The sequence below is a fragment of the Haliotis rufescens genome, unplaced genomic scaffold (genome assembly GCF_023055435.1).
Source record: "Haliotis rufescens isolate VD_foot unplaced genomic scaffold, xgHalRufe1.0.p SCAF_12, whole genome shotgun sequence".
NCBI lineage: Eukaryota > Metazoa > Mollusca > Gastropoda > Lepetellida > Haliotidae > Haliotis > Haliotis rufescens.
The window spans coordinates 12567632-12590703 of NW_025963802.1; the positions used below are offsets into that span (position 1 = coordinate 12567632).

At 39.0% G+C, this 23072-nt stretch overlaps 1 protein-coding gene across 6 annotated transcripts in view; it reads left to right on the forward strand.

The window, feature by feature from the left end:
* LOC124143390 (leucine zipper putative tumor suppressor 2 homolog) overlaps positions 1–23072 on the forward strand; it is a 107632-nt gene that overhangs the window by 71067 nt on the left and 13493 nt on the right. The window contains exon 1 of one of the 6 annotated variants that reach the window (XM_046512359.2): positions 10741–11498. The exons of 4 other annotated variants lie outside the window; for them this stretch is intronic. In XM_046512359.2, coding sequence (XP_046368315.1) covers positions 11475–11498 — 24 coding nt within the window. In that variant the 5' untranslated portion in view covers positions 10741–11474. Of the gene's footprint in view, positions 1–10740; positions 11499–20636; positions 20969–23072 lie in introns of those variants that run through there. One more of the 6 variants, XM_046512360.2, reaches the window with a different exon arrangement.

Genomic DNA, 23072 nt, shown 5'->3' on the forward strand with positions numbered 1-23072 from the left:
TTGTTGAAGTAGTGGTAGGGCTGGGTGCGATTTGTCTGCTGCGAACCTTTATTGACTTCGTATTTGTATAGAGGGATATAACTGTGTTATATTGTGGAAGATTGGTTGTTAAAATTGGTGTTAGATGTTTGAAATATTTTGTGCGAAGGAATTCCATTGATAACATTTAAGGCTAATGTCGAATAGGGATATTTCTGATTTGAATTTTTTTTATTCATGTATATTGTAAGATAGGTAATGTGTTAGGATAGGAATTTGATAACAAATTCAGAGGATTAAGAGATTCTTTGATCTCTGTGTAAATCAGGATGAACGATGACCTAGTTCTCTCTATTGAGTCCAGGGGCTCTTAGTATTAAATTTGGGGGGGACCAAAACATGATCATGCGATATGCGGTATCCTTCACTTGATTTCCAAAAATTCTACTGATGTCATATAATTGCACATGCGGGGGCACAGGTGGCCCAGTAATCTAAGGCGCCGCAATTCGCTGTGACACTCCAGAAACCTATGATGGTGGGTTCGAATCCCGGTTCGCCCCGATTATGTTTCTAGGTTTGTCAGCACCATACCCACCGAAGTGATAAACGTCCGAGACCTGCATCACTTGGGGCTTTCCTCCCATATTAAGCTGACACGCCGTGATATAACTTGAATACTGTTAAAAGCGGCGTTAAACCCAAACTTACTCACTCACTCATTGCACATGCCCAGGGCCTCATTCCTCAGGGTGATCTTAGTGCTATGACGATCGTAACTCACATACTTACGGTAGTCGTAGCGCTAAGATCGCTTTGTGGAACGGGTCCCAGAAGCCTAAGCCAACTTGATGGTGATTTCAGTGTGAGATTGGTGAAAATCTTTGAGTGTTTCTCACTTCAATACAATTGTTTATATATTATGAAATCTACTAATTTTGATAAATTTAATGATTCAAACAGCCCTAGTTTTTTTGGCGTCGCAGTGTAAATTATTTACAGCTCTTTAGCATCCATTCTCCATTTGTATAACAGTTTGGAATGATTTGTTTCGCATAAAACCCTGTGGCTATTCAGTTTGTGCTATCGTAGAGGAGTGGTGTTCTTTATTGTTTAGGAAGTGCATCATATTTGGTTCACCCACAGTTGTTATCAAAGTAGTCTGACATGTTTTCGATCATGTTGGATTCATCTTTGCGTGACCTTGTAGTGACCAAGGTAAGATTGTAAGATTGTCGTTATCAGTATCACAACTTTGTCATGGTGACCCTCAGAAATAAATGTTGTTGGCCAGACCAACCAGGTGTTGGGAACCGTGCTGTGGTCGTGCTGGGACACACAATCAACCTGGGCTCTGTCCCACAAAGTGGTTTTAGCACTGAGACCATTGTAAGCCCATGTTAAAGTATGGGAGTTATGATCACCTTAACGCTAAGATCTCTTTGTGGAGCGGCACCCTGGTGACAAGACATTGTCAAATCTGAAGCTGAATCTTATGGAGAGCATTGGATTCTGGGCATCTATCTTAACCCCAGATTCACATCAGTTAATGGTGATCAGAAAACTTGGGATGGTTGGTGTAGAAACATTCAAGAAGTATTGTCAGTTACAGAAAGTGATGTCTTTAATGTAGTATTTGATTGAGAGTGTGGAGGGAATGTATTGTAGCATATTCATGGAACAGTTATCTCCCTTTGACTGCATTTCCCAATATGACATGATGATTGAGATTGTATGAGTGCTTCTTTCATTTCCAACCTTTCCATGTCCATACCAATAGTTTTTAAGTCCTGACATAACTTTTTGTTCTTGCACAGAATTTAGTTGTGTTGGAGTTTTTATTTTCAGTTTCATTTCGTGAACTTTGAATATGTTCTCCAAAGTATGAATATGTGTAATATATTGTTTCCCATCACTGAAGTAATCTTCTGGCATTTGTGCTTGAAATTATGTCTCAGATATATTGTTTATGCTAATATGAATGAATTTAGTGTTGGTTATTTGAACATTTGAGGAGTTTATTCAAAATCTGAAATTGCTAGTGTGAAAGAATGTAGTACACTAGACTAACATCTAGTCTCTGAAATGAACATATCGTACAGAAAAAACAGTTGTTCAGTTATCTTAATAAAAATATAATAAAAGGGAGCCCAGTGACTCTCTTCATTTGCCTGATACTGCAGTAATCTAGACTTGCCAAACATTATAGACTTGCATGGGCTGTATTTGATATATATTTGTATCAGGGTCTGTAAGACAGACTAGTAGTACACCTCAGTCAGCTATATTACAGTTACATCACGGCGGCCTGTAAGTCATCAGGCCGGGCCTGGCAAAGTGGTTGGGCGCATGAGAAACGATATACCCTGCCAGAGTGTAATACTGCACAATCACCCAGCCACATATTGAATCCATCTGAGGCGCATGTCAGTCGACTCTTACAGCAAACATGGGTTGGGACTGCACTAACAACTGGTCCCAGAAATAATGTTATGTTATTTATAGATATATATCTACAAAATATGAAATAAAATCCAAATCAAGTCCTGGACAGGAGCTGAGGCAATATAGGAAGTCATTCTCTGGGTCTGGGAAACTTGGGGCCTGTTCTGCCCTGAATCACTAGTGATGCCCAACTAAGATGTTTCAATAAAATTTTAATTGTGTTGTACTGATATGTACGACCCTGGGTATGGGAGTATCAGGTCAGTGAATTATATCAATGTCACAAGACACCAGTGTCCGATTTTACTCCTTTCAAATAAATGTACATGGCACTGGTCCTTTCTGAAATCGATAGCTAATTGATGTCAAAGCTATAGTAACATCATACCTATGTTCTATTGTCCTCCTAAACCTGGCCTACTCATCCCCTATCAGTGACTGATGGGCGTGTATAGTGTGTACATTGCAGCAGTAACGCTATTGATTACGCTTGTTAATTTCATGAGGGTCACATGAAAGCTCCTGTGTTATCTCGTTGTTGACATCTAGTTTTGACATTGGCGTTGGCTGCAGGTATCACGAGGAGCTTGGTACAAGGGCTTCAGGCCATGGGTGGTGAAATTCACATCTTCCTCTCCTTTGTCCTTGGATGCTAGCAAAGAAATTGCTGTTTGATTGGCGGATGTTGATTTCAGGGGGTCACTGTGTCACATATTACAAAACTGTTGTCTTTCTAACCAGTTTCATTGGTTTACGGCATTGCAGTTCAAATTTGAAATTCATAGGATTAATGATAAAGCTTAGTTATAGAAATTTATACATTGTGAACAATATTTAGATATGAACAGGATTAGAAATTGGCACTGGTCCTATAGTCCTTGCCAAACTGCCCAATGGTAAAGGTATCATAAGGACCAGTAGAAATTTGCCATGTTTAATGGTTTTGCTATATGCTATCATTATAAGGACTATAGTGGTCTAAAACTGTTAGTTTCTATCCCTGATGAACTTTTGTGATAAAAGAATTATTTATGACCAAGTTGATCACTTTACACCAACAAAAGAAGAGTAAAAGAAATCCTTGAATGAAATAAGAAGCGTACTGAAAAATGTTTTAAAGAGAAGAAATAATAGGGATCTCAGCATTACTTCATGGGCTTTATGTAACCTAAACAACGTAGGCTGTATAGTATTCCTTTGAACCCAAAATAAAGAGAAAGACGATCTTTATCCACTTTCCTCAAAACAGGGACTGGTTCATGGAGGAGTCAAGGCCCCCACTGTCGAATTATTTCAGATATGTATCCATCCTTATTCATGCTGCGCAGCCTTGCTTGTACATATCTCAATCGACTCTGAAATCTATATCGCTGTCTAGGCAATATAAACTATGAGGAGGAAATACAAGGGGGTTATTGAGGGTAGAGCGGAGGGGGGAAGCCGCTTGTTTTGTTCACCTACGTCTGGCACTTACAGCACGTCTGTGTCAATTTGCAATTTACGACATTTGTGTGTGACGGAGTGTAGGGACGACAGTGGGATGGGTTTGAAATGTGTACTTGTTAATAGCATAGCCTGAGACTGGGTGTCATCGTAATTGCACATTATGCCAGCTCACTGGAGGTATAAGTACAGGGTTTGTAAGTGATTCCGCTGCTGATCGTCTCGTTTATATCACATTAGACTCCTGCATCTCTTGTAGGTTATGAAATGTGTAATTTTAGGGCTGATAATGTCAGATCTATCGCCGGATGTGAAAACTCAGCCACCTAAAATGAGCTCTTGTTGAAACTTGAACTGCAGAATCTAAAATACAACTGATACAGAATGAAAAATTTAGAAATGTGTTTGTTCGTTAACACAATGAATATTTTGCCTAATGTTAAAAAAATTGCTTTATCAATACTTCATCTGTTCACAATTTGCATGCTTGGTTAATTGTGCTGTAAAAGAAGTATCAGTTTTCACAACAAATGGCAGTGGGATATTGATGTGTGGCAGCAGCTCTTGGTCATGAATAGTTAGCCAGTAACTCAAGGCCACATGAGGTCGGACAATCACACAAGTATACCATTTCACATACCAACAGATATCTGTTGCTCATTTCCGAGGATAGCCCAGGTATTAAGTTTTTGTAACATCACTCAAATATCAGCCAATAAATTAAATTGAATGATTATGTAAGAATGAGCTAGGGATATTCTGTACAGCTACTATCAGCAACAGTACAGCTATAACGTGTTGGTCTGTAAATTCTGCTGACTCAACAAACTAGTGGTTGATAGCATGAGCAAGTATCCATGCAACGGGGGAAGATGAGGTACATTTTCAGCTCTTTTATTTCAACAGTGGTATTTGCATATTTTAGAAGAAAATTTTACCAAGTATTTCAAATAAACGAGCTCATTTTGATGAAACAATGGTAGCATTCATACTTCAATGTTAGTATTGATACTTCAGACCAGAGACCTGTGAATATCCAGGGTAGAATAGGTCATCAGCAACCCATGCTTGCCGTAAAAGGTTACTATGCTTGTTGTAAGAGGTGACTAACGGGATCGGGTGGTCAGGTTTGCTGACTTGGTTGATGCATGTCATCGATCCCAATTGCGTCAATTGATGCTTATGATGTCAATCCCTGGATTGTCTGGTCCAGATTCGATTATTTACAGACCGCCGTCATATAGCTGGAATTTTGCTGAGTGCAGCGTTAAACAACAACCAAACAATAAAACTTAAGACCAGAATATTTTCATCCTTCCCACTCATGAACGGCCTTGACTTGAAAAACTAGTGTAGACTTTCAGGGGATTTTTATATATTTTGGTTGGGTCCGTATGAGAAAATATTCTCATTGAACTAAACAAGCATATCACTTACCATTTACGTGTCTTTGTAAATAATTGCGTACCTTTTCTAAGTTAATTCTTTTTGGCAGACATGAAATCCCACATTTCCATGATGCTTGTAAAACAGATGAAGTTGTTTTACTTTTAAAAAAAGATCAGCATACCCAGGTTAAGTAAGTAGAGTCAGCTGTAGCCAAGGCAACAGGGGTCAGTCCCATGACCTTCATGGGATCGCATCCAGATCCCACGACATGTTCAGGATTCTCAATCTGTTTTTCTACCTGGGTCACATGACCTACATCAAAGCCGCATGTAGACCCGCAGTGATCTTTGAAGTGCGCACTTCACTTGCAGCCCCGTCATGCGCAGGGATGGTGATGAGGCTTACTGGGACATCGTGTACAGTGGAAGAGTTATATAGGGTTCCTGGCTATGCGCTTTTATCTGCCGGTCCTTAGTGGTCAAGGAAAGATAATCTTGAGTCTCTGAAATGAAAATATTTTGCAGAATTGTCTTAAATTATATATTATAGAAAAAGCCCAAGATCTAGTCTTGACAAAGGATTGAAGACATGTTTGGTAGTTATGAGTTTTGTTAAGATGGGTCTGTAAGATGTCTGTTTGATGTTTAACACTGCACTGTTCCGGCTGTTTGATGACGACCTGTAAATAATTTAGTCTGGTCCAGACAATACATAGATATTGTTTATACTTGGTGAGGCAGACCTCCCGATCGATCCATTTGGTCACCTCTCATGGTTAGCATAGGTTGATGGGGATTCATTTTCACCTCGAATTCACACTGGGTGGATTTGAAGGAAGGACATTTGTGTGTCAGTGTAAAATGTTCATTTCAAGGTGAAGGTTTCCCACCACTGAGCTGTGTGTTGTATCAGTATGTGTGTCCTTCATGCTGTCCTTCTTGTGTCCGTCATGCTGATTTACAAAGAGCAGCAGCCAAGCATATTGTTCTGCATAGAACTAACAGTCAAGCATATTCTGCATAGAACTAACAGTCAAGCATATGTAGAACTAACAGTCAAGCATATTCTGCATAGAACTAACAGTCAAGCATATTCTGCATAGAACACCAGTCAAGCATATTCTGCATAGAACTAACAGTCAAGCATATGTAGAACTAACAGTCAAGCATATTCTGCATAGAACTAACAGTCAAGCATATTCTGCATAGAACACCAGTCAAGCATATTCTGCATAGATCAACAGTCAAGCATATTCTGCATAGAACACCAGTCAAGCATATTCTGCATAGATCAACAGTCAAGCATATTATGCATAGAACACCAGTCAAGCATATTCTGCATAGATCAACAGTCAAGCATATTCTGCATAGAACAAACAGTCAAGCATATTCTGCATAGAACTAACAGTCAAGCATATTCTGCATAGAACAAACAGTCAAGCATATTCTGCATAGAACTAACAGTCAAGCATATTCTGCATAGAACTAACAGTCAAACATATTCTGCATAGAACAAACAGTCAAGCATATTCTGCATAGAACTAACAGTCAAGCATATTCTGCATAGAACTAACAGTCAAGCATATTCTGCATAGAACTAACAGTCAAGCATATCATTCACCATTTAACAGCAGCTAAGCATATTATTGTTCTACATAAGACATAATTATCAAGCATATTGTTCTACATAGAACCTAATTGTCAAACAGTCCTTCCTCACTCGAGATCCCAGACAAACAAGACATATCCAAGACTGGAGTAAATGATGTCTATGTGAGTGTATCTGCCCCAGTATGAATATCTACCAATGAGATGTCCTCCTTATCATGCTTATCAAGAATGTAAAGTCCCACTGCTCTACAGACAAGGGACCTGTGAAGATTCCGTTGTAAAATAGGTCTTCAGCAACCCATGCCGTAAAAGGTGACTATGCTTGTTGTAAAAGGCGACTATCGGGATTGGGTAGTCAGGCTCGCTGACTTGGTTGGTGCATGTCATTGATCCAAATTGTGTGGATTGATGCTCATGATATCAATCACTGGATTGTCTGGTCCAGACTCAATTATTGAGACCGCCGTCATATAGCTGGAATATTGCTGAGTGCTGCATTAAACAACAAACCAACCAACGGATCTACAGACAACTACAATTCATGGCCCTATATGATTATGCCAAGTATCTCCTACACTGAGTTTATTAAAAAGGACGTCCGTTACAAGTTTGTCCCGTGAGGGGGATGAATGGTTCGTCTATCTCGGTGATGTATGTTCTTAGATTCCTCTGATAAATTGAGCTGAAAAGAGATAAGGATTCAGGGGGCAAATCCTTTCCATTATCAAACTTCAAATCTACATACGTACCGATTAATTTCCATTAAATTCTAATCTCATCATTCTTTATGGCAGGAGAAAGATCTTTTATTGGAAATAACGATTGGTTTTTGCCTGGTTAAAGTCAGACAAAATCTCCTTATCGTGTTTTGATGGGGTCATTGTAACTTAGTTCTAGGTGAGTGAGTCCTCAAACAATGACGTGGGTATGCTGATTGCCTTGGGGCATATCTGCCAGGACCCATGTCGTATATTGCACCGAAATCTACGACACAATTGCTCAACCTAATTGCCCAAATGTACCACTTATTTGTAGTTGTGTGACCTTTAACAAGTAGTTACTGGCTTCTAGTTGGAGACAGGGATTTCAATATTTCTAAATGATTATTACTGAGTTATTAGTGTTAAATGAAATATTGTTAAGAAATTATGAAATGTTATTATTGTCAAACATGCTCAAGTCACAAGCTTCAGGTATGGTACCCATGTGAGGAATTAAGTCCAACATGTCCCTGTTTCAAATCATGGGCAGGTCCAAACAGACTACTTAATTTCCTTTAGATTCATAGAAAGTAATTTTTGCACTCCGAGGAAAAGTTCCTGTTTATGTTTCAACAAATTTTGTGATGCCTATATGATGGCCCACTGCTCTATATGTCTGTCTCTGTCTCTGTCTGTCTGTCTGTCTGTCTGTCTGTCTGTCTGTCTGTCTGTCTGTGCTTGCTTATTGTTAAAAAAGTACCTCTTTAGAAACATTTTCATAGTTTAATGTTGGTGTTTCTTGACAAAATATTGGTGCAATTTTGCTGGAAACAAGGTAAAACTTCCTGAAACACAAATGTCAACAGGAAATGTTATTCGTGGTTATCCAAAAATATAGAATTAGAAAAAAACTTGTGTGAAATATTGTATTCCTGCCATCCTTGCGCTATACATGAACTTTAGCAAGGCACTAGACTAATATCTAGTCTCTGAAATGAACATACCATTCAGAAAAAAAACAGTTGTTAAATTATCTTTTAAAAATATTAATAAAAAGGAGCTCAGAGACTCTCTTCATTTTCAGACACTGCAGAAATCTAGACTTGCCAAACATTATAGACTCGCATGGGCTGTATTTGATATATTTGTATCAGGGTCTGTAAGACAGAGTAGCAAGGCACCTGAGTTTTTCCTTTCTTCAGTTTTGTATACTGGAGACTTGTATGTTTACCTTTCACATAACTGGTCTGAAGCATCATCTCAATTGAAAACTGTCATTCAGCTCTTGGTTTATAAAAATATGCTTGTCAGTAGAGCTTGGGGTGATACATACTTGCGGTAGTTTGGGGAGTTTTGTAGCATTCATGAATAGTTTGTGTCAATATTATGAGATTTCTGAGTTTATTATGGGGAATAGAGTTTCTTTTTGACCCTGCAAATATTTATTTAACCCATATGGTGTTATATGGAGATGTATTTATTTTGCTTAAGGGGTTTAGAAAAAAAATGAAAATAAATGAAAATAAATATTCTTGTAAAATATGTAAGCATATGTGAAAAGTATTTGTCCTTTATGAAGTGAGTCTTTTTTAAGTCAGTGAGTTTTTTAAGTTATAAAGTTTTGATATCAATATTTGAATACATAAACTAATAATCAACATATCTTATGTTTCAACAAATTCTAAACAATATTAAAATTTAAACATGTTCTGTAGAACATTTTTAGTACAATGTCATCCATGTTGATTTCAGAAATATATATGTCTAGTCAGATTAATTTAGTTTCAATCTTTTTTCATCTGGTAAATGGTTTATCTATCAAATCAACCTGATTTCCTGAGTTTAAATTGAATGATAAGAGCATTATGATTATTTCTTAATCTCATTAAAGGCATGTCATGTATATTTCAGTTGTAGATTTCACTCCTAATCCTTTATTTACATATTATAGTAAGAAAGTGATGCTCATTGACAACAAACACATGCTTGACCCCCCGGGGCATGTCACATGTCACCGTGGGGGTGGGGGACCAGGTGATCATCCCTCATTAGCGGGGTCATTGTCTTTGTTAATGGCCTGTTAAAACAGTCTTGCCGATGGAGAACTGTTCATTTCACCATGAGGAGTCTCTGTTTCAAGTCAAAGTTGTGGGTAGGTGCCAGCAGAATATTTAATTTCCTGTCGATTCATCAAAAATATTATATTATAGGACTTGAAGAAAAGATACTGTTTATGTCTCAATAATTTCTGTGATTATTTTTTTCTTTGAATCACTTTATTATTTTGGTTAATTATTAACCTCCCTTGTCAGTTATTTCAAACAGCTTTAAATACAAAAAATAATCTTGAAACAAATATACATGCACCAAGTTGGCTGAGGTCATGTTTAGACATACCAAAACCAAAAAATTTAATTGACACAGCTGTTTCCCATTCTTTTAAAACTATTTCATTTTTAATTTATTTATTCTTTAAACTGTATTTGAATTTAAGTTTTTACAGAGCACAAAAGAATTTTCATTAAGACCTCATTCAAAAAAGAAATGTTCATTGTTTAGTATTGACTAATCAATAAATACGATCAAATACTTAGCAGATATTGAGTTGCAATTTGTGCTTTATCAGCATCAGGTAAGACCATGTTAATATGCTCTTTCACACCTATCATTATATGATCCAGATGTGTCAATTTTGAGTAAACATTTATCATCCAAAATTGCTGGGGTTAAAATCTCATTTATCAAGGCAGCATCACTCATAACGGAAAATACAGCATAGTGTTCTGACGAGTTTTTAACATCACCTGGCATGCATAAACTAGCAGCCACGCTTGAGCAAACAAAGATATCCATTGATTTTTTCCCATTCGATCAGGTACCGACAGCCTCCAATTCCGGATAATGAGTTTTCTGTAGATACAGTCGCTCCCACCTGCAATGGATGCAGGTACTGGGTCCCTTTTACTTTTGATTGTGATATATATTGCATTTTTGTAAAATTGGGAAATATTTTCTTCTTTTTTATTGTGTTTGATAATATGGTTCAAATTTATTTAAATTGCCTTTTAAATTGTGATGAAATCGTGAGAGTTGGGCTGTTATAGTTTGGTTTGACTGTAGGTGAATCTGGTCGGCATTGTCCTGTGGGAGTTTAACTTTGGTATAGACAAAGTGGAGGTACTTTAAAGCTGGGTCTATGTGTGGTCGGGTGTGCAATGCACACATGATGGACATACGATGGTGATGGGTGTCAATGGCAATAAGGAGGTCAGGGTGATATTGACAAGGTATTGGAAGCAAGATGAAAGTGTAACAGCTGACACAAGCGTTGTTCCTGGGATTGAAATGTACATGCAGTTGACAAGGGTCAGTGATCAGGCTCACATTGACGTCATTTGAAGTGATTTCCATCAGATGGATGTGATACCGATTTGTTTGAAAATCATCTACTGACAATCGTTTTAATTTCCTGGAGATTCTCGACTTGTATGAAGACAAATTGTGAAATGATCACAGTAGAGATCTCACTCGTCCTATTTACATCAGATGCCATTCGGGAATCATTTGGGATTTTGGATATTCAATAACAAGTGATGACTCAGAGAAATACACAAACGTGAAATTGACATCCCGTGCAATGAACGATTGATTGGCAGGGTTTGGGAGTCCCCACCTCCATTGATAAACGTGTCAGGTGGATCAGATACCAGGAATGCAATTGACAACACACCTTCAGGCTTGTTACCTGTCCCAGTACTGACGACTTACCTGTGACGAAGACAACAACTTTTGAACATACCTGTAATTAACAGGTGTATTTCCTCAAATGAAATGGTTTATGATGGCAGTTTACTTTTCTCTCCTGGATATTTCTCTTGAAATGTAGGCACCAGACTTTGTCGAAAAGATGGATGCAAAGATGGCTCTCTCTGTATGTATATTTGTTTATTTAATTTGTTTCTGTATGCCCTTTGCAGGATTATTAAAATTCACACTATATGCGTCCTCGAAATGTTTAAAAACTTACCTAAACTTCATCAAATGTTTATATCAAGATACATGCTGTAATAAAAAATATCAATTTTAACAATATTTGGGGCAGATATATCCGGAAATGGTTTATTTTCTTAAGTCAGCCTTAAGGCATTAATTTTGTCAAGAGAATGGTAAATAAATTCAGCAAACTCCAACATTTTACAAGTGGGTACTTATGGTAAAGCATTTTTTAGGTACATAATTATTTATCAGAAACAAGCCATAACAATTTATTACAATTTGTAGTACCATTGTTGATTTCAATTCATAAATCTCTTGACATATTCCCCGGTTATTTATTGCTTGTCTATGGCATTGTTTATTTCCCCCCTTGTGAGAGGAGATAACAATCAGTGGAGGAGTGGACGACAGTGACTGGCAGGTGTTCATATCAGTTGTATATGACCTGCTGATGCTACTGACAATACAACTGTTGTATATCAAATACTGCATCCTTCAGAGTTCGACATCACACAACATGACCTTAGTGTTAGGTCAGGTCAATCAAACTTTATTCACATTAAGGACATATCGGGTTTAATTATGAAAGGTAATTTAATAGGTGGGATATTTGTAAACACTAACTAAACTCCAGATCGTGTCATGACAACATGTGGCTTGCCTGATTGGGTGACATTGTATCCTAGCAACGTATGTTGTTGTTCATTCTGTCGACCACTGGTTTTTTTTCTTATCCCATTCTCGTTTTTTACCTTTGAATGTTGGACTAACCATTTATATTTCATTTCATCAAATCAAAAAATCAAATTCATTTCATGAAAGTAGTATTTTCATATTTATCATCCTTTTTTTACACAAAAAGATGTGTACAGTAAAATATGTTTATAACAAACTGACCGATATAACAAACTTCTTTTTTAGTCCTGGCCATTTGTCATATATATACTGTATATATGCTTATAACGAACTACGGTTATTACAAACTAAAATAAGTGGTCCCCTTGAGTTTGTTATAACCATAGTTTACTGTATGTATTTATTTAAAGTTGCAAGCCATCCTCCGCTTACGTCAATTTCATGAAACCTATTAGTGAAATGATTGCTTCAAGTACCCGACTCTGCCTGTAGGAAGTGTTGCTGAGGTGTTATACCTAGCTATTGTCACGAACAATGTCACACAGTGAGCCCGTCTCCAGCAGGACGTTTGACCCCGAATGATAGGGGCGTCACAGGTGGACAGCTTTGTCTGGAAATAAAGGTGAAATAAATGCTGATTCGCACATACCCTCTGACCTGCTTGTGTGGATGTGTGGCGTTTCATCTTGAAATAAACAACACAAAGCCTGAAATGTGTTAGAGACGTGAATAGCAGGAACGTGACGCTCAAAGGCCATGTTCATGATTGGGAATAAATTAACTGTTAACAGTGTGACGCTTTGTCATGCCGAGATGAGAATGTTCCAAAGTTGCCTCAGTTGGAGGTTTTAAATCTGCCTTGGTTTGATTAATTATTCTTAAAAAAATTTATATTCGAAAATAACGTTTTAATTTAAGAAAAACTCATGAGAAAACATATTCTCAAACTGATAATTAGCGAAAGTAGCAGTGTTTATACTTGTACAAACCATAAGAATACAACACCCTTTTGAAAAAGTATTTTTGTATTAATAATAATATTTAATTTTATAATTTTGTAGAATTTATTCTTTCTTTTATCATTTCAAATTATGAGTTTTGAGTTATCAGCTTGATGGTGTTTAATAAGCAGAGCGTAAATCATACACTTATAATGAACTGAAACTAACAATAATGAAATTACAATAATCATATTTGTTGGGTGAGATGCTAATTACGCATTCACAACCAAAGAGTCAGCCGGAGGTCATTCGCATCTAATCTGAGAGTAAATAGCATTACATAACCCTATCAGCCAATCAGCTAGCCACTTTGACAGCTTCAGATTATAGGAACAAGTCCCTTCATATGTCTTTGTAGTTAGCAGCTGGATATAGACGTGTTGGACGTCAATATCACTCACTGCTTCCACAAGGGTGCCACGAAAGGCGTGAATTTCCTCAGGTGTATTATCTGCTGTGTGTGGTATCCCCACCCTGTTGATAATGTATTTGAGATTGTCCATTCCTCCTGTCTCAGCAGGGGGTTAATGTGGACAATCATTTTTATTGACTTCTTCGATGACCTATGATTGTTTTTGTTGACCTTTGGTGACCTGAGTAGGTGTTTCTGAAGGATGTACATGACGTTGTGATTGAGAGACACGCCCACTTGTGACAGACTGCTGGGATCTATAAATTTTGTCAAGTCCCCTGTGTTTCTACAGCTGATTAAGTTAATACATCTACCCACACTCTGGAATTCCTACCCGTCTTCTGCTATTATTCATGCATGCCCCGGGTGACCTGTCTTTGTCCGCGGGGCTGTCAGCTACACTTTTCAACTCGATGATGATCCCCGGAGATGAAACTGGAGCCCTGTTCCCTCCATCCTGAACCCCCTCACCCCTTCTCCCCCTCACCCCCATCTTAGCCAATGATCCCCAGAGATGAAACTGAAGCCCTGATCCCTCTATCCCGAACCACCTCACCCCCATCTTAGCCAATGATCCCCAGAGATGAAACTGAAGCCCTGATCCCTCTATCCCGAACCACCTCACCCCCATCTTAGCTGATGATCCCCAGAGATGAAACTGAACCTCTGATCCTCTGATCCCTCCATCCTGAACCCCCTCACCCCTTCTCCCCCATCTTAGCCAATGATCCCCAGAGATGAAACTGAAGCCCTGATCCCTCTATCCCTCAACCCCTCACCCCCATCTTAGCCAATGATCCCCAGAGATGAAACTGAAGCCCTGATCCCTCTATCCCGAACCACCTCAGCCCCATCTTAGCCAATGATCCCCAGAGATGAAACTGAACCTCTGATCCCTCCACCCCGAACCCCCGAACCCCCGAACCCCCATCTTAGCCAATGATCCCCAGAGATGAAACTGAACCTCTGATCCCTCCACCCCAAACCCCCCCAAACCCCCCCGAACCCTCATCTTGGATTTCCTAAAGGGTACAATGTGTGAAGGGATTTTCTGGTTTTCCCTACCATGATATCCATGGAGTATTGTTAAAAGTAGCATAAAACCATCCTCACTGACTATTAGCCTCATCCCATTTCTCAACCTCCCTGGCTGAAATAGGTGTAATCCCACTCTGTATCATTAACCCCTACATCACCCTCCCCAAGGCTGAGTGGTCCCCACCCCCACCACCACCCCAATCCTATTTAATGCCACATCCCATCCCACTCCATCATAATCCTCCTCCCAAACTGTTTCATCTACTCTTACCCCCAACCTGTCTCCCTCGCCCCTCACCCCATCCTTCTCACCCCTCCTACAGCCCTCCCCCTTTCTTATTTGTCAGCCTGTGAAGATGCAGGGTAGAAAAGGTCTTCAGCAACCCATGCTTGTCGTAAGTGGTGACTACACTTGTTGTAAGAGACGACTAACGGGACCGGGTGGTCGGACTTGCTGAAATGGTTGGTGCATGTCATCGTATCCCAATTGCGTAGATCAATGCTCATGATGTCAATCACTAGATTATCTGGTCCAGACTCGATTATTTACAGACCGCCGTCATAAGCTGGAATATTGCAGAGTGCAGTGTTAAACAACAAACAAGCAAACAAACTTAACTGTCCTGGATTTAACAAGTATTATTCCAAACTTACCCTAGCAGCACCCCTTACCCCACCCCTAACCCCACCCCTTACCCCAACCCTTACCCCAACCCTTATCCCAACCTCTACCCCAACCCTTACCCCAACCCTTACCCCAACCCTCACCCCAACCCTTACCCCAACCCTTACCACAACCCTTACCCCAACCCTTACTCCAACCCTTACCCCACCCCTTACCCTAACCCTTACCCCTCCCCTTACCCCAACCCTTACCCCAACCCTTACCCCTCCCCTTACTCCAACCCTTACCCCAACCTTTACCCCTCCCCTTATCCCAACCCTTACCCCAACCCTTACTCCAACCCTTACCCCAACCCTTACCCCCAACCCTTACCCCCAAACCTTACCCCCAACCCCTACCCCAGCCCCATGCCCTATCACCATTATGTCTCACTCATGTAGCTACAACCTCAACCAGGTATTGATAGCCTGCCTCATAAACTCCAACACCCCCTCCCCCAAGGCTGAGCGTCCCCACCGCCCCCAGGTCTATTGTGTCCTACATACCACACCACTTGTCAGTAAGCATTTCTAAGTCACCTTAAACCTTTAAGGGGTAGCGTATGTGCCCTCTACATGCTAACCTGGGGTATTTTCACACATACATAAACCGTGATTCATTTGTCAAACTCCCATCAGCAAATATACCTCATTCAAACACTAGAATTAAAAATCTGTAAAAAAATATGTCATTTCTTGATACCAGCAGTTTCAAACACACTTGGCTCTGATTCACATGAAACATATCCTTTTTACGTTTGAAAGCAAATACTCTTCTCAAACTTCAATGATTTGGTCTCGAAATAAATATGGGAATGAAAACGTGAAATTATAAGAGATTCAAGACAAAAATATTTACATTTATACAGTATAGAGCCAAGTTTTACAAACTACTTTCTCATTATACTTTCTCATAATACTTGCACATTTACTCATGGTCGTGAAAATGCCAAATTAATTAAACTTCACATCATTCAAGTAAAAATGTTGCTGTATATAAGGGAATGCTATTACAAACGTTAATTAATTAAAGTTACAAAAGAATTCAAACAATGACTAAGGCTTCACTATTCCCATATATACTGCTAAAAGGAGTTAAAGAACACCTTACTTTTGCCATATGACTACTGTTAATCATGGCTGGTGGTCGTTCCTTGACTTGTTTTGAGTGGTATATTTTATTAAGGTAATTAAAATGACACAAACAGAAAACTCATTGGTGTACAACTACATAGTAAGAAGTCAATAGGAAAGTGGTTCCCATTGATCATTGTACTTCAATAATGAGCACAAAACAGAAAAAAATGTTATTTTAGTTTTATGACAAAATATTTCATGAATTATTGAAATCTAAACCACAATCACTTCAGCAATACCGTATTCGACGCAATAAGCGCCCCGCTCTAATAAGCTCCCACGGCGATATTTGCTAATATATCGGCTAGTGAACAATCCCAATTGGCATCCCTTCCGATTGATCAATGTACGCAAGACTTATTTATTCGCATATCATATGCACTCGTGTGTTATATGCATTCTTAATTATGGGCGATTAAATTTCTAGAAAAATGTATCTCTCGCATATAACATTTCAGTGTGTCAGCATAAACCACGAAATTTATCTTTCAACTCTCTTTTTTCCACCAAAATAATATTCTAATAAGAGCCCCCTTTTTCTTATTTTGAGAGCGCCCAGGGCGCTTAATACGTCGAATACGGTACATGCCACAGTCCGGCAACAGGCCATACTGACCCCCCCCCCTTGTTCCATTGCTCATACAGCGGTCATCTGGGGGCTTAGTCCTTGTAGCGGTCATAATGGACTCGTTACCTAACCCACTAAAGGCTGTAGGGGTAATCCATCAGCTGACCGGTGTACATAGTTAGCCCTGTCCATGCTCGGACTGGACATTACAGGGCAATTATGCCTTACCCTGGGTCAGGGAGTGGTGTTAGACATGCTTATACCTACATGGCTTGACCGATGCAGGAGATGGGTGGTCACTGTGTGGTTTGGATAATTGTGTGAGTGACTGACCACTTTCTGGACTATGGTCACTGTTGTGACTTGGGATATATTTGACCTTTCATTGCCATGATCAGGAAGTCAAGTGAAAAGATTCAGGTGACTCACTGGATTTGTTTCCATTTATTTGTGTATTTATTAAATGTACAATCGAAGTATTTTTGAAATGATTCTATTCAGAACGAAAATAGGATATGTGTTGATTATGATGTACACTACTCAAAGACATTAAGGTCCGACCAATTCTTTCATATTACCATAGATAATGTCTTCAACTTTTCTTGAGTAGCATCTTTGAAACAGCCCTATCAGTTACAAATCATATTTCTTTCCAACCAAAGTGGTTGACTTCAAAAGCTGGCATGACCTTCATATTAGGCAACAGTGGGTTTATCAAAATTTGAAATTGAAACAATATGGATTTCAATTTGTATATTTCTTTATCAGTCATTTGAGATGATGTACATTTCAAATTATACATGTCGATATCATTCAGACAGATCAAGATTATCTACAACCTTTTCATTGCTGATATATTTCACAAAATGCTAACAATTCAGACAATAAACCAAATAAGTGATGATTAAATATGTATTGCTGTCTGGGGTATATCTACTATCTTAATAATGAAATTAATCTGAAGATTGAAAGTTTGGAAAGGTTGAAAGTAATATTCATCACATTAAATTTACATTTTGTCAAAAAGAAAATGTTGATAATGTTTGGATGAGTCTTCTGAAAAAATTCAGAGGAATGGAAACGTACGTACCGTATTCAACTTAATAAGCGCCCACAGTGATATTTGCTAATATATTGGCTAGTGAACAATCCCAATTAGCACCCCTTCCAGTTGATCAATGTACACAAGACTTATTTATTCGTGTATAATACATGTGTTATATGCATCCTTAGTTATGGGAAACTAAATTCTGGAAAAATATATCTGTATATATAAACATTTCAAGCATAAACCATGAAATTTACGATCTTTCAACTCTGTTGTTTTTCACCAGAATAATATTCTAATCCTATTTCTAATGTTGAGAGCGACCTGGGTGCTTATTTTGTTGAATACGGTGTGTGTCACTAGGCCAGTATATGTTTGGTCCAAGAGATTCAGACTGCCCCCAACTGTATTGCAAAACGAACATTCTCTTCAATGTTTCTCTTTACTTGTAAGCAGCGGAATCTCTGCACTTGTACAGGGTATAGGTAATTCAAAGTTCACATGTCATTTTTAGTTTCAACAGAATCAGTAGACACGCTATTGTCTGGTCAAGACCTGATTGTTTACAGGCTGCCTTCATATGGAAGCAGCACTGCTGTGATTTAGACAACAAACAAACACATAGCCTTTTGTGCAAATGGTGTGAGTGGCGGGTGCTACTGGTGAGGAGGACTTGCTTTCTCTTTTCGAGAAACACCTGATGTCATCATTGAATTTCAGTGATCCATTCATATAATTTTCACCACTTTATTGGGGGCGGTCGGGTAGCCTAGTGGTTAAAGTGTTCGCTCGTCACGCCGAAGACCCGGGTTTGATTCCCGACATGGGTACAATGTGTGAAGCCCATTTCTGGTGTCCCCCGCCGTGATATTGCTGGAATATTGCTAAAAGCGGCGTAAAACCATACTCACTCACTCACCACTTTATTGCCTTTTATGACCAGTGGAATCTCTTTCGTCAGATATTCGAGAGTGACTATTCCTTGGCGTCAATATTTGATATTTGCTGTGCATCTCTGCTTCATTGCACAAGTCTCACTTGATTGTGTCGCGTCTGTATAGTGTGCGCATTCTTGTGCAGCTTCAGTCCAGAATTCACACACGCAGGTTACTGGGAAATACTAGACTGTTCCTTTCACTTGTGACTTGAGGTGATGTCTAATGAGGGTTAACATGTTAAAGATTATGGGGGCGGTCTGGTAGTCTAGTGGTTAAAGCGTCCACTCGTCACGGAGAAGGCTTGGGTTTGATTCCCCACATGGGTGCAATATGTGAAGCTCATTTCAGGTGTCCCCTGCCCTGACATTGCTGGAATATTGCTAAAAGCGGAGAAAAACCAAACTCACTCATTCATTCAAGATTATTGCACTTATATAGCAAAATGCATGTGTGTGTGTGTGTGGTTGCTTGTACTTGTCTGAACTAATCTGAACTAATGCTGGTTTTATAGAGCTAGTCCACTGAGACACCATGTCACAGTTTAACATGGATACCCCACTCAGACACAGTGTACTGACTCCAAGCCGACCAGTCCCTGTTTTGTTCCCTTAATGCCTCATACAATTTTTCATTCAGACAAAACCGGTAGTGAAAGTCATTAAGGGACCATTGTATATTTCAGTACATGATATTAAAACCATACAGTGGATATCTAACCATTTCTATTACATTCCAAATTGCCAGCCTGATACAGAAATTGACAAAGGTGTCTATGAAATATACTACAAAAGGTTTCAGAAGACCCTGGTGATTTTCCCCACCCCTACTCATATCCATTACCTCCCAACCTTCAGCCCCCACCCCCAACCTACAGCCCCCACCCCCAACCTTCAGCCCCCACCCCCAACCTACAGCCCCCACCCCCAACCTACAGCCCCCACCCCCAACCTACAGCCCCCACCCCCTACCTACAGCCCCCACCCCCAACCTACAGCCCCCACCCCCAACCTACAGCCCCCATCCCCAACCTACAGCCCCCACCCCCAACCTACAGCCCCCACCCCCTACCTACAGCCCCCACCCCCAACCTACAGCCCCCACCCCCAACCTACAGCCCCCATCCCCAACCTACAGCCCCCACCCCCAACCTACAGCCCCCACCCCCTGGGGTTGTTTCCATCAGGGTGTAACCATGTGATGTACACCGTGTACATTTCATACACCTGTCTCCCCTTGACAGCTTCTGTCTTTCAACTCATGATGTTAATCATTGGATTGTCTGGTCCAGACTCAGTTATTTACAGACCACCGTCATATAGCTGGAATATTGCTGAGTGTTGCGTTAAACAACAAATGAACATACCTTTGAAATAAGTTAATTCCCAGACCTACTTGTCCCCTGAAGCAAAAAGAAGTAAGACAATGCCAATTTCTTAAATACACATGTTCATTTCACAATTGTATATGTACGCATGTTTATTTCAAACATTCCATTATTTATAGTCATTTTCCGGTTGCCTTCTTTGCAATGAGCACGGCTTGATCCAGCCATAACCCATGTGTCACGTTGGGGTCACAGTCATAGTATACCTATCTCTTACCTACATAGCTGGCTGAATTCTCGTTAGCTCAGGTAGATATGTGTACAGGTAGGCCCACTCGGCTCTGACAAGCAACCCTCGACACGCTTGTAGCGTACATTAGTCAAGTTCATTTCCTGATAATTATCTCCCGAGTGGGTTGCCTCATTTCTTAAAGGAAATTTGACTGACATTTGCATTACTTTGGGAGTGTTTGTTTTTGGATTTCTGTGCCGTCTTGTCGAAGTGTTACACAGCCATTGTGCCTCGATGGATACATTCCCTTTTTCCTTGTTTTTGACGGAGAACTGAGGGTCATGAGAGTGTTACAGGTGTTTGTTGGTGGCCGTGGGATGTAAGATAACAATGTCCCTGGACTTCCATGTGAGTAATTAGGAGATTTCACTGTCGTATATTCACTGAAATGTACATCAGCGTTAGAAATTGGCACTAGTCCTGCAGTCCTTACCAAACTGCCCAATAGTAAAGGTATCCTAAGGACTAGTAGAAATTGGCCCATTTTAAGGGTTTTGCTATATGTTATCATTATAAGGACAAGTGGACAAAAACTGTTAGTTTCATGTGAGTGTTGGTTGATGTGATTAGTACATGAGAGATATTTGCTTATATTCTCATAGATGCTGTGTATTGTCATTGATATTTTGTTTTATGAATCTTGAAAAGCATTTCAGACATTTCTTTGGTAAATTTGTTCAATTGGCTCAAAAAAGCTGACACTCTTTGTTACAAATTTGATTAAAAAAATATAAAAATATATGAAAATTTTGCAGATGAATTAATGCATACAAACATATAACTATATATTGTTGAAGTATGCTTGAATTGAATATCTTTACATTTCACTTTGAAATATGTATTGCATCAGCGATCAAATTATATCATACTGAAACTTTTCCCAAGTTTCTCCAAGATCTGTTCGTGGATGAATGTGTATCCATATCCATATATTGTACAGAATTTGTTGTAGTTATATAGTTTTATGTTGTATTAAAAGTAAGCAATTAAAGTATTCCGCGTACCATTAGTTTCCCTAAGTTCATACACCTAACACCCGACATCCTCCGTTCACTGGAAATAGATCCTTTGTTACAACAACTTACATCTTGAAGTACGGAGCCTGACCTAATTCACTTAATGACAACTCAGTTCATTTATCTTGGGATTGTGTTAAGTCAGCAGTTTGTGATCAATCAATAACTATAGCAAAGGTAATAAGTGCATTGTTTATGTAGATGTCAATCAATTTGTCAATTGAAAATTGGGATAATATTTTTCTGTGTTTTTCAAAGGGAAAACGTCTATTATTGAAAAGTGAGGCCATCTATTATGATGTATTGTGAAAAAATATGTATAACTTTGGGTAATAATGGTATCAGCAAATGAAAAAGTGAGGTGTAATTTTTATAAAGGGAATATAAAGATTTAAAAACGGTTAGAAAGCAATTCTAACAGGAATTGACAATACTGCTGAGGCCTTCATACACTATGAATAAGTTTGAAATATACATATGTTTTATTAATAGGTCTTTGATTATCAATCAGCTTTGTGTTGAGTGTAGGAAATAGTATTCCTTACTGTAAGATATAGACAATGACAGTACTAGATGAACTTGAGGTTGAGCTTGTGCATGAAATTGACATGAAAGGAGATGAAACAGACATCTTCCAGTTGGTCTTTCCCTATTTATGAGGGCATGTAGAGATAGCTGTTTTGTTGGACTGTTTTAAGAGCAGGCTTCTGTCCTCTAGTGTAAAGACTTTATGGTGTATGGCCTCAGACACAGGTGTTAGCGTTTAGTCTTGTTTTACTGCCTAGTGCAACGATACACAGTCTAAGGTGGGATGGCCGGGTAGCCTGGTGGTTAAAGCGTTCGCTCATCACGTCGAAGGCCCGGGTTCGATTCCCGACATGGGTATGATGTGTGAAGCCCATTTCTGGTGTCCCCCACTGTGATATTGCTGGAATATTGCTAAAAGCGGTGTAAAACCGTACTCACTCACTCACATACTTAAATGGAAAAGAAAAAATGGGATTTGGGGAAATAACACTCTAGAAATATTGTGTTGAACTTCTGTGATAATATCTTAATTGTGAATAGTTGTCAGTCATCATAGTTTTCTGATGCAATTATATGAACACTCACAGCTTGTTTGGGATGTGTAGCTAAGGGGGGGTAACTGGCCTCGAAATGCTGAGGCAGCTTTTTTATATAGTTTTAATATTTTATATCTTATATCTTTTGTTCGGTTCCTTTGGGTTTTGCATTTGAAGAAGATTGTTGAATTAATGAAGCTGAACTAATGGTAAAGATAAGGCGTGAAACATTTATCTTTGACTTAAGTTTCAGATATATTTAAATTAAAAAGTGATGTTGCTAATTTCCAAATCAAGATATGGTGGTTAGACATAAATATGTCACTGAAAGTATTTGAACACAAGTGATTTGGATCTTTTTAATTCGGGAAT